Genomic DNA, 15,421 nt, shown 5'->3' with positions numbered 1-15,421 from the left:
AAGAAAAGAAAAGAAAAGAAAAGAAAAGAAAAGAAAAGAAAAGAAAAGAAAAGAAAAGAAAAGAAAAGAAAAGAAAAGAAAAGAAAAGAAAAGAAAAAGCAAACAGCCTAGTGGCAGGTGATCACTGTGCTCTAGGGCCCCAGAGACAGAAGTCACTCAGTTACTGAGCAAAGTCAGGATCACCCGAGAGCTGACAAACTGTATGTGTCATGGGTATTCGGAGTGAAGGCACAGTGACACCCTCAGGTGGTCGTCTGGCGGGGAGACAGGTGAGCAGGGTGCTGGGCAGAAGCAGCAGCAGGGTGGGTGCTGTGGAAGCGCAGAGGGGAGGGGGAGAAGGTGATGTCAGCAAGTGCAGAGACGAAGTGACAGGCTCTGGCTCTGAGGGGGTCTATGTGTGAGCCTCACAGGCGCTGAGGGCAGGCTAACAGGTGGGCGGACTGGAACTGGGTTTGAATGAGGGCGTTCTGAACAGCGGAAAGCCCCAGTCATTTGTGTACTTAGCTCACAACCTGGGCAGCAGGTGGATGTCATGGAAGCAGCTGGCTGGCTCTGGGGTGATCCAGATGGGCTAGAAAAGGGCTACGCTACTGAGCACATGCTTTGGCTGGCACTGGGCTACCTAGCTTAAGTCACCCTCACCACAAGCCTACCAGGCAGGACAGCTGTCCACGGCAGGAAACAGACTCAGAGATGGGCAGCTGCCAGATCGCCAGGGTGAGAAAGTGACACAGCAGAGTTTCCAGCCCAGGCCAGCTGATCCCAGAGTGGTCTACTGCCGACCTACCCCACGTCCATGATGCTGTACTGTCTGAAAAAAGCAAGCAGCAGTGGGTATGAAGGTTCTCATTTTCAAAAGAACATTGTGTATCTGTGTCTAAAATTTTAAGATATGTATCATGTTAAAATGATATTTTTGGCCCTGGACTTCCCTGATCACCCTCTGAAAACCCAAGTAAGTAGGAGACAAAGGCCTCCCACCACCGCTGCCACCCCCCACCCCCCACAGGCCAAGAGGCACTTCTCTCTCCCCGCACACCTCAGCAAAATCAAGCGGACAGAAAGTGACATAGGGGAGAAAATAGAATTTCCTTTCTCTAGAGAAAGTGGCTGCCATGCTGTGCACCACCACTCCCCCGCAGCTTGCTTTTTACCTTAAACCTGGTGAGGAGTTTCAAGGGGCCTACTGGGGGAGCTCTGAGACACAGTGACTAGTCCAGCCTGCCCGAGAAGGAAAGAGGAGGGCTCCAGGGCAGGCGAGGGCTATTCTTGGTGGCATGGGCCTCACCCCCACATGAGTGTGCCCAGGAAGAGGCAGCTGGGGTAAGAACAGGAAACCTCAGAAGGCAGAGTGCAAGACAAGTGCAGGCTGAGGAAGACGGCCGGGTCTGAGCTGGGGAACTAGGCAGCCACTTGGAGTAGACACAGCCACCAAACTCAAGGGAACCCCCAGACAGAGGGACTCGACAGGGAAGCTTCAAAAAGACCAAGATATCATCCCCTCCACCCTCTGCCTGGTCCCAAGGGCCCAGCCCCACGCACACTTCAGCTCCAGCAGGAAGTGGGCAGAGGAACATCTGGTGGGTGGGTGGGGGTGACAGGAGGAAGCAGGGGGCAAAGGCCTCACTATGCTTCCCTCTTCAGGGGCCCAAGGCAGATGGAGCTGGGTGAGGGAGAACATTGGAACCCAACATCATCAGGGTTGGAGTTTTGATCACCATCCAACTCATCTGGGCCTGGACTTGTGCCTCAGAATGAAAGTAGGACTATGATATCTGAGAGGGAACAACAAAGTCATGGAACTTTTGACCCACCTCAATTTCATTCCTGAGAAACCCCTCTGAAAAAGGTTTACACAGACACACCAAAAGAAAAAGTACTGGTTACAACGTACTAACTTGTGTGCTAACTTTGCAGGTACTGAGCAAGACCTGCTCTGTTTTCAGATTTTGGACTACAAGAGAAAACTCGAGAGAATGACTTGGGTAAGAGAGAGAGATGTGGAATAACTCACTGTATTTCTGCCAATGGGATGCTATCTTCAAAGAAGGATTTTCGGCATCTCAGAAGCGGCTCCTTAAGAGTAGTTTCCAAGCCAAAGCGTGTAGTGCTCTGTTCCAGATATCGGGGGAACGCCGTACCCCTACAGCCTCCCTCTGGCTATGGAAACTCAACAGCCACCACCATGAGTGGCCTGAAGCACTGCATCTCATGGTCTCAGATTTTCCTTCCTGGGAAAACTGGAGCAGTTTTTCCAAGGTGAGTCTTGGAAAACAATCTTGTCAATGACTGTGACAAGAAGCAACTGGAAGGTTCTGAAATGAGACTCACAGCAAGGCAGTGGTCAGGGGAAAGCCTCCAGGAGAAAGAATCTTCCTTATCCATCCCCAGGAAAGCCCCAGAGAAAAGCAGTACAGGCCAGAGCTCTTCTAATTCCCATTCCCCTTTGGGCTCAGAACAGCCATTGACTTTCCCTCTAGCCCGCTCCCCACTGGAGCCAGAGCAGGGTGAGCAAAAAGGAGGGCAGGGGAGGGCTGGGGCCCGGCCTGTGGGGAGAGGCCAGACTTCCCGTGTAACCCCTCTGAGCTTCAGTTTCCCCACCTCCAAAAGAACAGGTCATCGTTCTCTTGAAGTTTAACCCTAAAGATCCACAGAGACAGAAGTGAAAACGAAACCCCTTCAGGAAGAGCTACCTTTTCCTGTGCCGTCTTTAGGGCATATAAAGCTCCTCTGCAAGGTCTCACTTATTTGCTCAGACATCTTCTCAGCCCCAGCAGTGCAGGCAACACGCAGCCAGAACTGAGCGGAAAAGGGTGCAGGACCCCTGCCTGCAAGGTGTTTTCAGGCCCCCTAAAGCCAGCTGGATGCACCCTTGGCCCAGACAGCTAGTGGCTGGATTGGGGGGGCAGGGGGGACCACGGGCCCTGGCCAGTGACGGACGCTCTTCTTACTTGGAAAAGCGGAGGCTCCTCCTGGCCCTCGCTGACGCTGCAGGCAGCACCCCAACCTGCGACTGCTGGCGAAGGAGCATTCTGCCTCTCACCCCCACCCAAATGCTAAGGAACCAGCGTATGTGCTGGGCAAGATGGAGAAGGAAAGGCATCCCTCGTTTTCCCACCAAACAGGACAATCACATATTGACTCCCATTTTTATGCCAGAAATAAAGAATTATTTTCTTCCCCAACATCCCGACTTAGGGGCTGTGTTACTGTTTGTAACACTGTCCCACTATCAATCAGACATCACAGCCACATGTAACTAACTCTGCTCACTCTCGGGTAGGAAGATCTGTCCCCACTGCCCGCCAACAAGAGATCTGAGGCAACTTCACACCTCTCTAACTGAACGCCACAGGCCACAAAATTGCCACGGTTTAAGAGAATGCTTTCATCATTCGTTTGGTCATTCACTGTTTCAGAAGCAGTACTTTTTGAACACCAACTCTGTGCCAATGCTGTAGGTACTGGAGTGTAGCGGTAAACAAAAGTCTTTGCCCTCACAGAGCTGTTTTTTCTTTAGTGGCGTGCGAGAGCAATGCCCTTGCTGGTGTGGAAGTGCTCGATTCTATGAAAACACGTAGGAGAAAAACACAGGGAAGCAGGGAAAGAGGGCAGGGGCATGGGGTGACAGCAGTGACTTTAAATAGGCCAGGAAGGCCTGTGGCAGGAGGTGACATTTGATCAGAGATCAGAAAGTAAAGAAAAATGCCAAAGTGGACCTCTGGGGGACAGTATCCCAGGTAGGGGAGGAGCAAGGACAAAGGGCCCAGGAGGGGGATAGCGGTAGGGGGAGTTGAGATTTTGGACAAACAGAACTGTAGTCAGTGGGGGCAACAGCAGCAAGAAAGGGCAAGGTGGAAAGTGAGGTTAGTAATGGGACGACATCTATGGGATGGAGTGAGACAGTAAGCTCACTGAGCTCACTGGAAGGACTGGAGCAGAGAAGTGATGAGACTTTTTTTTTTTTAAAGTATAGTTGACATTAAATTTGATATTAGTTTCAGGAATACAACATAGGGATTCATCATTTATACACATTATAAAATGATCACCAAAAAAAGTCTAGTTACCATCTGTTATCACACAAAGTTATTACAATATTATTGACAGTATTCCCCAGGCTATACTTTTCATCCCTGTGACTTATAACTGCAAGTTGGTGTCTCTACTGCCCTTCTCCTATCTCACTCATTCCCCCACTCCTACCCTTCTAACCACTGATTTGTTCTATCTAGGATCTGTTTTACTTTCTTAGATTCCACATATACATCATACACCATTTGTCTTTCTCTCTCTGGCTTTTTTTTTCTTTTTTAAAGATTTTATTTATTTGACAGAGAGAGAGAGAGCACAAGCAAGGGGAGCTGGAGAGGGAAAGGAAGAAGCAAGCTCCCTGCCGAGCAGGGAGCCCGATGCAGGGCTCGAGCCCAAGACCCTGGGAACAAGACCTGAGCCAAAGGCAGAGGCTTAACCAACTGAACCACCCGGGCGTCTCTCTCTCTCTGACTTACTTCACTTAGCAGAATACTCTCTAGGTTCGTCCATGTCACAAACGGTTAAGATTTCATCCTTATTCACAGTTGAGTAACGTTCCATTATATAACACATACACCAAATCCTTATCCTTTCACCTGTCAGTGGACACTTAGGTTGCTTCCAGAATCTTGATACTGTAAATGCTGCTGCAATGAACATGCTGCGTATATCTTTTCTGTTTTCTTAGATAAATACCCAGCAGTGGAATTGCTACGTCATCTAGTATTTCCACTTTTAATTTTTTGTGGACGCTCCACACTGTCTCCACAGTGGCCGCACCAATCTACATTCCCACCAATGAGGCACAAAGGTTCCGTTTTCTCCACATCCTCACCAATATTTGTTACTTCTTGTTTCTTTGATACTAGCCACGCTATCTTATATTTTGAAAGGATCACTCTGGCTGCTTCGTGGAGATGTGCCTGGGGTAGGAGCAGGGGAACAAGCGTCGAGGCCGGGAAATAACTGAAGGCTTCTGCACGCAAGTAGGCAAGATGTGGAAGCAGCTACGATCAGGGCGTAACAGTGGAGGTGATGAGAAGAAATGAGATTCCCCATGTTTTCTCAAGGCAGAGTGGACTGAACGTGGTCTGAGAAGGAAAGAAGGAAGAGTGTCAAGAAAACCTAAGCAAGTGCAAGGAGGGAGTTGTCATTTACTACCATTTGGGAAGAACAGCTTTGAGGAGGGAATCAGGAGTGCTGTTTTGGATTTTCAGAAGCCACTGGACATTTAAGCGGAGATGCTAGGGAAGGTACCTGCTACACAAGTCTGGAGATAGTAAGGTCTCAATCAAAGATCTGAATTGGGAAGTCATCCGTGACAGATGGCGTTTGAAGCCCCAAGCTGGGATGAGACTGCCTAGGGCCTGAGTGAAGACAGAGAAGAGGTCTCAGAGCCATACCTCAGGCAAAGGAGTATGAGAAGGCATTGCCTGAGAGGCAGGGAAACTGGGAACGTGGGATATCTCGGAAGCCAAGTGAAGAAAGCATTTCTAGAAGGGGGAAATGATAAACCATACCTTAGTCCTTGCTTTACTGACAGGGTTTCTGAGTTCTCAAATGAAAAAGTGATGTGCTCCAGGACCTAGTATGGGTTCAGTAAGAAAGGACCAGGTTCAATCAAGTTCCTAGGCTGGTAATTAGAGAAAAAGTGAAGGATATAGTCTGTCTACAAAAATAAGAAGCAGATAAACAGTCTGATATAATGACAAGTAGATGGATTAGAAACTGCTTGACTGATGACACCCAAGGGCACATATAAGTGAATGAGTGTCAATCTCCAAGGAAATTTCCAGGGACATGTCACTGGGCTCTGTCCTTAGCCTACTCAACATACCAATGGCTTTTAGCAGTGATAACTAAAACGGACTGCAATCAGAATAATCCAAAAGGCTTGTGAAAATAAAGCATCCCAGTGTCCACTCCAGACCTACTGAATCAGAAAATCCCCAGACAGCACGGGTGGGGGTGGGGGGGGGGAGCAAGGAGCTAAAGGAAGGCATGAGTTAAAAGAAAGAATTGAGGGAGAAGCTTGATCCAAATGTACGGCTAAAACCAAGCTCAGCAGAATGGGGAATGTGCTGGGTAACAGCTGGGTCATGGAACCTTACATGTGATTCTGAAAAATCAGCCAGACGTGAGGTGGAAAGGGTACACTTAGCTGGATCTGAGACCAATTTGCGAGTGTCCGTGATCAACAGTGGGATCTTAAGCTACATGGACAATAGGCGAGAGGAGAAGGGGCAAAACCCAGCTATACTCACTCTGGCCCCAAAGCACCCTCTCAATGGTAGGGGTGAAAAAGGTGAGAGGAGTAAGACCAAGATGATAAAGGGACAAGTGCCCCACCCCCAAATTCCTAGAGAGAAGCAGACGTTTAGCCAGGAAAATCAAGAAACCAGGCCTCAACCCCAAATACCTTGAGGGCCAACATGCAGAAGGACTTGCTCTGTAGGATCCGATAGGGTTGATCTAAAATCCATAAATAAAAACTAGTAGGACAGGATTCTACTCTGGTAGAAGGAAGGTCTTTTAAACACTAAGAGGAACCCAAAGAGACAAAAGTGGTGAGTATTTTGCCACAGAAATTGCGAAACTTACATATGTCCCCAAATTAGCATTTATTATAATGTACTAGTTTATGTATATATACATACACACATACATATGCACACCCTTCCTACACTGTAAATTCCCTGTGGAATTACATCCCCAGAGTCCAGCACAAGCCCCGTCTTGTGCTATGTTCTCAATAAATGCTATTATGGCTGGACACTGCCAAACCTGTTATAGAGGTGATTCATGCTACAAATTGTTAATGTTCCTTCTAGAAGAGCAGGTCCTATGATTTCTGAAAAACCGCACATAAACCAGTTTCCCCTGGAGACATAGTCATCCTTTGCATCTGCACAGTCAATTCAGAATTTAGACGAAATGGGTTGTTTAATTGTTATGCCTAAAAGTCAATGGTAGATAGAGGCGCCTGGGTCACTCTGTGGGCTAATGTCTGCCTTCGGCTCACGTCATGATCCCAGGGTCCTGGGATGGAGCCCAACATCAGGCTCCCTGCTCGGTGGGGAGTCTGCGTCTCCCTCTCTCTCTACCTGATGCTCCCATTGCTCTCTCTGTCAAATAAATAAAGTCTTTTAAAAAAAAATGAGCCAATGATAGTATTAGCCCTAGGTTTAAGGCTCAGCCTGGTATTAAGCATATACAGGGTGGGGGGTAATAATTTTTGTCTTGAATGTTTCTGTATTCCACATAAAAACGTGTAAAGCTTTGTCCACTAAGGAAGTCTGATCCTTCCAGCTGTGACCCAGTTTGGAGATAATCCATCTCTAGGTGTTCCTTCAAGTAAATGTCACCACATCCCTACAGGGTGGTGGGGGCAGATTTACTGATTCACAGGCTGGAGTTAGCAGCCCAGGAGGACCATGCTGCCCACTGCCCTTGGCCAAACTCCAGTTCACCTCAGAATTTCACCCCCTCTGAGGCCGGGTCCAGCTGAGAAGTAGTTAACCCAAAGGACTTCGACAGAGTTGCCTTTGTAGTCAGTCACCAAGGGGATCAACGCAGATCGGGTTCCATGGCCCCACATTATGGGTGCCAGTCCTGCAGGGATGGGAGTAGTGCAGGGGCCTGCTCAGTGCCTACTCTCTGCTCAGTGTCCTGAGGTACCCCAGAAATAGGGGTGTGAAGGCCAAGGGGAAGGAGAGAGCCTGCAGACTGCCATGGGGAAGACTGCTGCCTTTCCCTGTCTCTCCTTCCTGCTGGCCTGCTGTCCCCCCCCCCCTTACCCCAGTGCGTTTCTTCACTGTGCGCCATCCAACCTCACTACCCCTTCTCTGGGACCCTGATTTACTGTTCACTCCTCTTCTTGAATTCACTTCTTGGAAAATACATTTCCCCAGAGTCTGTCTGTGTCAGGCAGGGTTCAAGATGCTGAGGACATGCCATGAAAGGTATGATGATGGGAAACAGGCAGCATGTCACATGGACCTGAGTGTGAGGAAGCAGGTCCAAAGTGGAGAGGAGGGTAGTCATGTAGGTTCCATGGAAAGGTCATTTGAACCAGACTTGGAGGAGAGGGAGCAAAACCTGGTGACAGCCAGGCAAAGAGCACTCAGAGCAGAAGGGAGACAAATGTCCCTTGAGACTCCTGAGGGGACAGTGGTTAGAGCAGGGCCGGTGAGGGCAGAGGCACAGATACCACTGAGGCAGGAGAAAAAAAAAAAAAAAAGTGTTGGGGCAAGGGCCCAAAGGGGGCTGTTATCAACTTTATGCTTCACAGGGAGCTATGGAAAATCAGCTGACTGGAGCAGAGGAGTGAAGTCATTGGACAGACATCTTAAAGATGTCCCAGTGCAAGTCCATTGCAGTTAGAGAGACTGGCAGCCAGTATCTAAGTGGCAGCATCCAAAGTTGCAGGAACAAGTCCTCAGCTAGTTAACTGCCTACTGTCAGGACCCCAGAGGCGCAGGAATTCTGCATGATTCACCGCTGTGTCCCATGGCGGGGGGCGGGGGGTTAGGGGGTGTGGAGATGTGGCCAATGTGCACCAAATTAGGTTCCTCCATGTCCTTTTACCCTCTGCTACCTCCACTTGGTCCCGGCCTACAGAGTTCTGCTCCACAGTAGCTGGGTAACTGGCCAAGTAACTTCAGCTCTCCAGTGAAACTTCCCATTTACTGGCAGTGGCCTTGACAAAGAGGGGTCTGCTGTTTCCCCCCAACACAGGGACCGCAGTACCCCCTTGCTCTGATATTTGTGTGACCCTTCCAGCTTTAGAATTTTGTGATTTTATCACAGAAGAGACCTTTGGGGCAACTGATGAAACAAGAAGGTAATTATATTTCACAAAGAGAAAAAAAAAAACCTTCAAAATTACCAATGGTCTGTTTATTGCTACAATAGACAATTAGTTCATTTAATGCCTTCCAACATCTTTTCAAATCAGATAGAAACGGACTCTTATTAAAGGAGGATTATAAAAAGCTGCGTTATCCATCATTAACCAATCAGAAGCCTCCTAAAAGTAACATTTCTGAGATTCCACCAATACATATCTATAAGCCAAAAAGGGGACTGATTCGCTTTTCCAAAAGATGACGAGTATTCAACATAAAAGTTTCTAGAGATCAAATTATGTCTGTTTGGGGAACTTATTTCCCTTTATCACTGCCCTGCTTCAGAATGTTGCAGGCAGGTGGCTGGTTTTTTGTAAAACACTTTACATTCTGTATGTAGGTATTTTGTAAATAAACAGAGGGTGGTTCACTTTCAAAATTCAGGATTTACTACTCTGAGTTTTATCTGATGCAATCTGAACATTTTTTTCTTGTAGAAATTCCTACTGGTATCTGAGAGGGTTTTTGTTTGTTAAACATTCTTACTTTTGCTCTCCTGGTACACAGAACATCTCACAGAAATTCTTGGCTTCAGGCCATGGTCAAGGTCAAAGGAAGAAATACCGAAGGGATAATAGACAGGTCTTCTGGAAAACTGAAGCTAAGCTCTCTGTCTGTGAGTTTTCACCCATCCACCCGCTCCCTCATTCCCTCAAGGTGGGAGATAAAATGCTGTCAAGGATTCCACTCCCAAAGAAGGAAGAAAAAAGCAGTTCTTGTTAATTTTTGAAGTCCAGCACCTGGTCTCAATAGAACTTGTCAAAAAACAATTAAAAGGTACAGAGGGGAAGTAAGGCAGAGAACTGGACACAGGGTGGGGGGGGGGGGTCATGAGCATGTTGTGTAGAGCATCAACTGTCCAGAACATTGTCTTCACCATAGTCTAGAATATGCTCCTCCATATTTCCAGACTATTTCCTAGGAAATACTGAGGAAATAATTCCTAGGAAAAACTATATTTGCTCATAAAGACATAAATATTATAATAATAAATACTGTATGTTGGATTTGCTCATAAATTCTGAACATTCCTGGATACTTTCAATCAGTAGACAAGTAGTCACATTCTTTAGTATTAACGTGAAGTTTGTCTGATTTTCAAACATAAATTATATCTAGCTTCTTTCATGCAACATGCTAATAGCTCATTATATAATGCTCACACGGAAAAGAAAAATAATCTTTATGGCCTGAGTAATCTTTTAAAGGGTTAAAAGAGAGAGAGAAAGAGAGAGAGAAGGCTGCAGGTGGTTTGGTGGTATTTATAAGCATTACTGAAATTCTTGTGCCAGAGTGAGGAAATGTTCCACAAAAATAGGTTACTTCCAGCTAACTGACACAACTTCAACAGACGATCTCTGTTATGCACATGTATTGTTACTTTTGTAATTATTTTGATATAATGACTGATTTAATCTTTATTCCTAAGGAGCCTTAGAACTATGACATTATCTTCCAAGAACATTTTCTTTCATGAAAGAACCATGTTTCTTTATAGTCTGCAGCTGTCAGAGGAAAAGGAGACAAAGTGTAGTACAATGTGCAACCTCTAGCAACCAAAATGGATGCATCAACTTACTTTTTCATTCCACGCCCACAGTCCAATTCCAAGAAATGCTATTCCCAAAAACTGAAAGAAAGAAAAAAAAGGGTGTTAAGTGTAAGGGTAAATGCTATGTTTTTACTAATACAAATACAAGTAAAGTTCTCAACCAACTCTTTTGTCACTTTACCAGGCTGAGAAATACTCTTGTCTAAAATGTGAGTGACAGCCTTTGACAGAAAAAGAAATACCATAATCACCTTGATTAAAATTAAGCGTGAAGAAGAACTGAGTAAAGAAAACATGGTATAGGAATCAACCTTAGAAAAGAAGGAAATCCTGTCATTTGCAACAACACGGATGAACCCGGAGGGCTTTATGCAAAGTAAAATAAGCCAGACAGAGGAGATACATACCACATGGTATCATTTACATGTGGAATCTAAATAAATAAATTGAACTCATAGAAACAAAGTAAAAACGTGGTTGCCAGGGGCAGGGGGGAAATACTGAAAGGTTAGCAAAAGGGTACAAGTTGTAAGATGAATAAGGTCGGAGGATGTAATGTAAACACCACGACTACAGTTGGTAACACTGTCTTGTAAAACTAACTTCCTCTAAAGAACGGAAATGATGTCACACACCGAAAGGTAACCTGTAAGGTCATGGGTGTGTTACCTCAAGGGTGGGGAACCCCTTCACAACATATATACCTATCGAATCACCACGATGTACTCTTTAAATATCTTATAATCTTATCTGTCAATTCTATCTCAATAAAGCTAGAAAAACAAAAAAAAAATTTAAGTTATTTAAAAAGAAGGGTTGGAATATGCAGGTGCTTCCAAGTCACTGATATTATGAAGGATAACAATTAGGTAGAACCTTGAGTAAAACCGAAGTTATTAATAATGTCTAAGGCTGCCTTTCAGTGTAGGAGAGGGGATAGTTCCTGCCCCTATAAATCCAAGCCCGGAGTTCACTAGAAAATAGAGTATGAGGGACACGAACAGAAAAAAGCCGGTGATCCTCTCTACACCATCATGCCACTGGGAATGGGCCAGGAAGAAGGCAGGCAGAGCACCACACTCTTTACAACTTCTTCCAGAGGTAACATGAATCTTACAAAGTCCAACATGACCCAAAGAAAAGTCCTGGATTCTTCCATTTTTCAGAAACTTAAATGACTTCTATCGTCCTTGAGAAGGGCTTCTACAGCTTGGCCTGGTCTCCCCTCAGTGCCGTAACTTCGTGTAGACCGAGGAGCACACGAACACTGCAGTGAAATAAAGGGGCACCCACCACAGAGCTGTCTCCTCTCCGCAACCACAACCCCACAGTGCTGCCCCTGAGCTGTGCTTGGGGCGGGGGGGGGGCAAGCAAGCAGTACCCAGGGGGACTCACTACTGTACTTAGTTGTCACTGTATTCTATCTGCTCAGGATACACATTTCCGTACGCGTTTTAACACGTCTGAAATCAGAACAGGTCTTAAAATCAATGGTATCTCAGTCTTTTCCCCTTGTCTTTACCTAAAATAATAGCAGGTCTTGTAATCAGGGTGTCCTATCTTTGATGACACATTGTACGGGGCTGTCCACCCCCCCCTCAGAGCCCAGTGGTCAGGACGGGGTGTAAATTGGCCATGAGCAAGGACACATCTTATTCCTCATCCTCATTACCAAGAGGAACTCGGAATTTCCTTCCCAAACACTGAAGTGAAAGGAGAGCAGGCAGGTTAACGAGCAGTTTCAATCTGACGGCAGCAGCGCACCCTGTTTATTTTACTAACATCTTGATTAAGTTAAATGTCAGGGAAGCTGTGCACTGAGAGGGCCGCATAGAGAAGACTGGAGTGCGGGTGGTTCTTCTTTGCCGTTCTGGGGAAATCTGAGAGCTGTCCACTTGGCGAGGTCTTCATTCGCAGCAGGGGGAGCTGACACGTTGTGCGCATCAGCTCATCAACCCGAGGGAGCCTGGGGGGAGGGGGACAGACACCAAGAGCAGAGGGGAGAGGTGGGACTGGGGAAAACAAAACAAAACAAAACAAAACAAAACAAAACAAGAGAGAAGGCTGACTGCCCTGAAAATCTGGTTGTGTTTTTAGAGGCAGAATTTCCCGAATCTCCTGCCAATTATCAGACTCTGTAGTGAACCACAGCCAACACCTTCGGAACCCCTAGATGCAGAAGCTGCAGCACGCCCTTGATTTGACAAAAACAGAAGACCCCTTTCTTCCTGCTCTTGCTCTCAGAGGTTTGGAAAGGGTTTAGAAAGAGTCGTTGTGAATGTCCCGACAGAAAACTATGGTTGGTCCCTCTATGGCCCCAGTCAAAGTGTCCCTTTATGTTTATGTTATGCAGACACAGCACCCCATCAGACCTCGGAATCACAGAGTGCTTGACTTCACACCTACTGATGTGAAACTCATCCCAGTGAAGAGCCTCGCCTTCTCAAAACAGAAGCTCTTCATGGACACTAGTCAACCACCTTCTCTGAGGCAGTAGTCCAACACCGTCCCCTCAGTCAGCTCTGTACCTCCCGGGGGGACAGGTTCCCATGGAAGGCTCCTGTCTAATCACTAACATTTATCTCTTATTACTGGACAGGCACTGTGCCCATTAGTGCTTTGTCTGCACTGTCTCTTAAGCTTTACCACAATTTTATTGGGAATAGGCACTGTCATTAACCCCATTTTAAGAAAGGGAAGAATGAAGCTTACAGGGTTTCAATCACTACTAAATGATGCAGCAGAGATGGAAACCAAGAGGAGACTGACATCAAACTACACATTCTTACCAGTCCCCAAAATTTCCCATTTGCCCCCATGGGGTAGAAAGTAGAGGCATTTAGATTAGAATTACACATGATAGGACGAGGACATCGTATATTCCTCCCCCCAGCAGGCAAAGTGGAATTGAAGAGGTAAGACAATGAGAACCTTGCCTTCACACAAGGACTGGTTGTAGAACAGAAATTCCCCTGTGCAGGTCAGACACAGAGTAACCTAGAAGAACAGAGAAATTCAATGGTGAGCCAACTTTGTCCTCTTTGTATGAAGCTCTCCTCTCTTCTGGGCACTTGGAAAACCCCTTTTCCTTCACAAATCATATAAACAGACTGGAAACCCGTGATTCTCCACCAAGAGGAGACGGGAAAAGAATCAGAATTTTAAAGAAGACTCACAGACAATTTCCTCTACAATCTGGCTCTAAGACTTCCTGCTTTAACTGTGACTCTCCAAACAAGGTTTAAGAATTTGAAGACAAAACACAGTGAAGTGAAGGAAAGCACTCGATACCTAAGCAAGCGGCCCGGGGCCAGGGCCTCAACTGCATACCTTTGCTGCTACATCACTAGCAAATGTCCTCCCAATTACTCTCAGCCCATATGTTTTGTTTTAAAATTGAGTTGTTCCAGCTTCAAGTAATTAAACAGGAAAGAGCCAAAAAAACAGAGACAGGCACGCAGCACTGGAGGCTGCTGAGTTTCCCCTTTCCCACCTCTAGAAGAAAAGCTGACCGTAAACCACCAAACTGACCTCATTCTGATACCTTGAGGCCAACTTCCAGGCGACCGGGGAAGAACACTTCTTAAAGTCAACTCATCATTCCTTTGAAAGAGGGGGAGCAGGGGTATAAAAAACCACAGCAGATCTGAGGCCTCTCCCCATGTAGCAGTATATGCAAACGTGCAGTACTAATATCTGACCACCCAATTTTTGGTGTTTTAAATGAGTAACAATAATTTTGCCAACATCTGTTCAATGCTAAGTAGGAACTAGGCACTGTGTTTTATACGAATTCACTAAGACAGCACTGCCTAATACAGGAGCCACTAGCTACCAAGCATTCCAAGCATGGCCAGTACACACCGAAATGTGCTAATATGTGTAAGACACACATTGGGTTTTATTTTGTATTTTTAAAAGATTTTATCTATTTATTCATGAGAGACAGAGAGAGAGAGAGGCAGAGGGAGAAGCAGGCTCCCCGCTGAGTAGGGAGCCTGATGAGGGACTTGATCCCAGGACCCTGGGATCATGACCTGAGCGGAAGGCTGACGCTTAACCATCTGAGCCACCCCCGTGTCCTATATTGGATTTTAAAGACTTAATTTAAACTAAAAGAATGGAAAATCCTCAATAGTTATTTTATTACTGATTATATGTTGAAATTGTAAACTTTGGCTATTTCGAATAAAATAGAATATATTACTAAAGTTACTTAATATTATCCCCATTTTATAGATAAGGAAGCTTTATCTCAGAAACTTTAAGTTGTGTTGCTCAGGAGATCTGAGTCCTCAGCCCAAACTCAAAACTGTTGTAGTACTTTCCTGAGACTCTTGTCCTAAGACTCAAAATCACCCCTTTAGTTTCCAGGCATTCAAGGCAAAGGGCTGTATTCCTAACTGAAATGGAGAACGGACTGGAATGGAGAATAGCCGTAAGCGGACACAGAAGGGCACGCTGACGGAAGCCTGCTGGGTACAACAGAACAAAAGCCAGCAGAGCGGACACTCAGGAAAAGCTAGAAAGGAAAATGGCCCCAGGATGTGAGCAGGGCAACTGGGCTTCTCTGCCAAGAGGGACACATCTGCCCCATTTTGGGGACTGTGAACAGAAGATCTCTTTCTCTATCTGTTGCTTCAATCCGAGCTGAGCCTCCAACACCTTGGAAGTAGAACAGTGTCCATTCTAATTAGTACAACAGACAACTTAAGAAGCCACTCATCCATCCAAATACCACTTTGCATATTTTCAGTTCTTACTTTGTGCTAGGTACTACTTTTCTCTTGTGATAAATACAGATACAACCCTTGTCCCCAGTGAGCATACACTCCTGTGAGAGAGAGATTTTAAGCAAATAAAGCATAAAAGACAAAACTGCTCTGGATGGAGCTATTAAGGAGAAGAAACTAAGGTCAATACAGAC

At 46.0% G+C, this 15,421-nt stretch overlaps 1 protein-coding gene across 2 annotated transcripts in view; it reads right to left on the bottom strand.

The window, feature by feature from the left end:
* Positions 1–15,421, bottom strand: part of TSPAN5 (tetraspanin 5) — a 164,898-nt gene that overhangs the window by 21,627 nt on the left and 127,850 nt on the right. Inside the window, exon 2 of one of the 2 annotated variants that reach the window (XM_032861234.1) lies at positions 10,522–10,572. The exons of the other annotated variant lie outside the window; for it this stretch is intronic. Within the exon in view, the coding sequence (XP_032717125.1) occupies positions 10,522–10,572 (51 nt within the window). The remainder of the gene's footprint in view (positions 1–10,521; positions 10,573–15,421) is intronic. 2 annotated transcript variants of the gene reach the window in all.

The sequence above is a fragment of the Lontra canadensis genome, unplaced genomic scaffold, assembly GCF_010015895.1.
Source record: "Lontra canadensis isolate GAN:19392208 unplaced genomic scaffold, GSC_riverotter_1.0 scaffold1, whole genome shotgun sequence".
Lineage (NCBI taxonomy): Eukaryota > Metazoa > Chordata > Mammalia > Carnivora > Mustelidae > Lontra > Lontra canadensis.
Note: the sequence above shows the minus strand (reverse complement) of the source record. Positions and strands in the feature narration are given on the sequence as shown.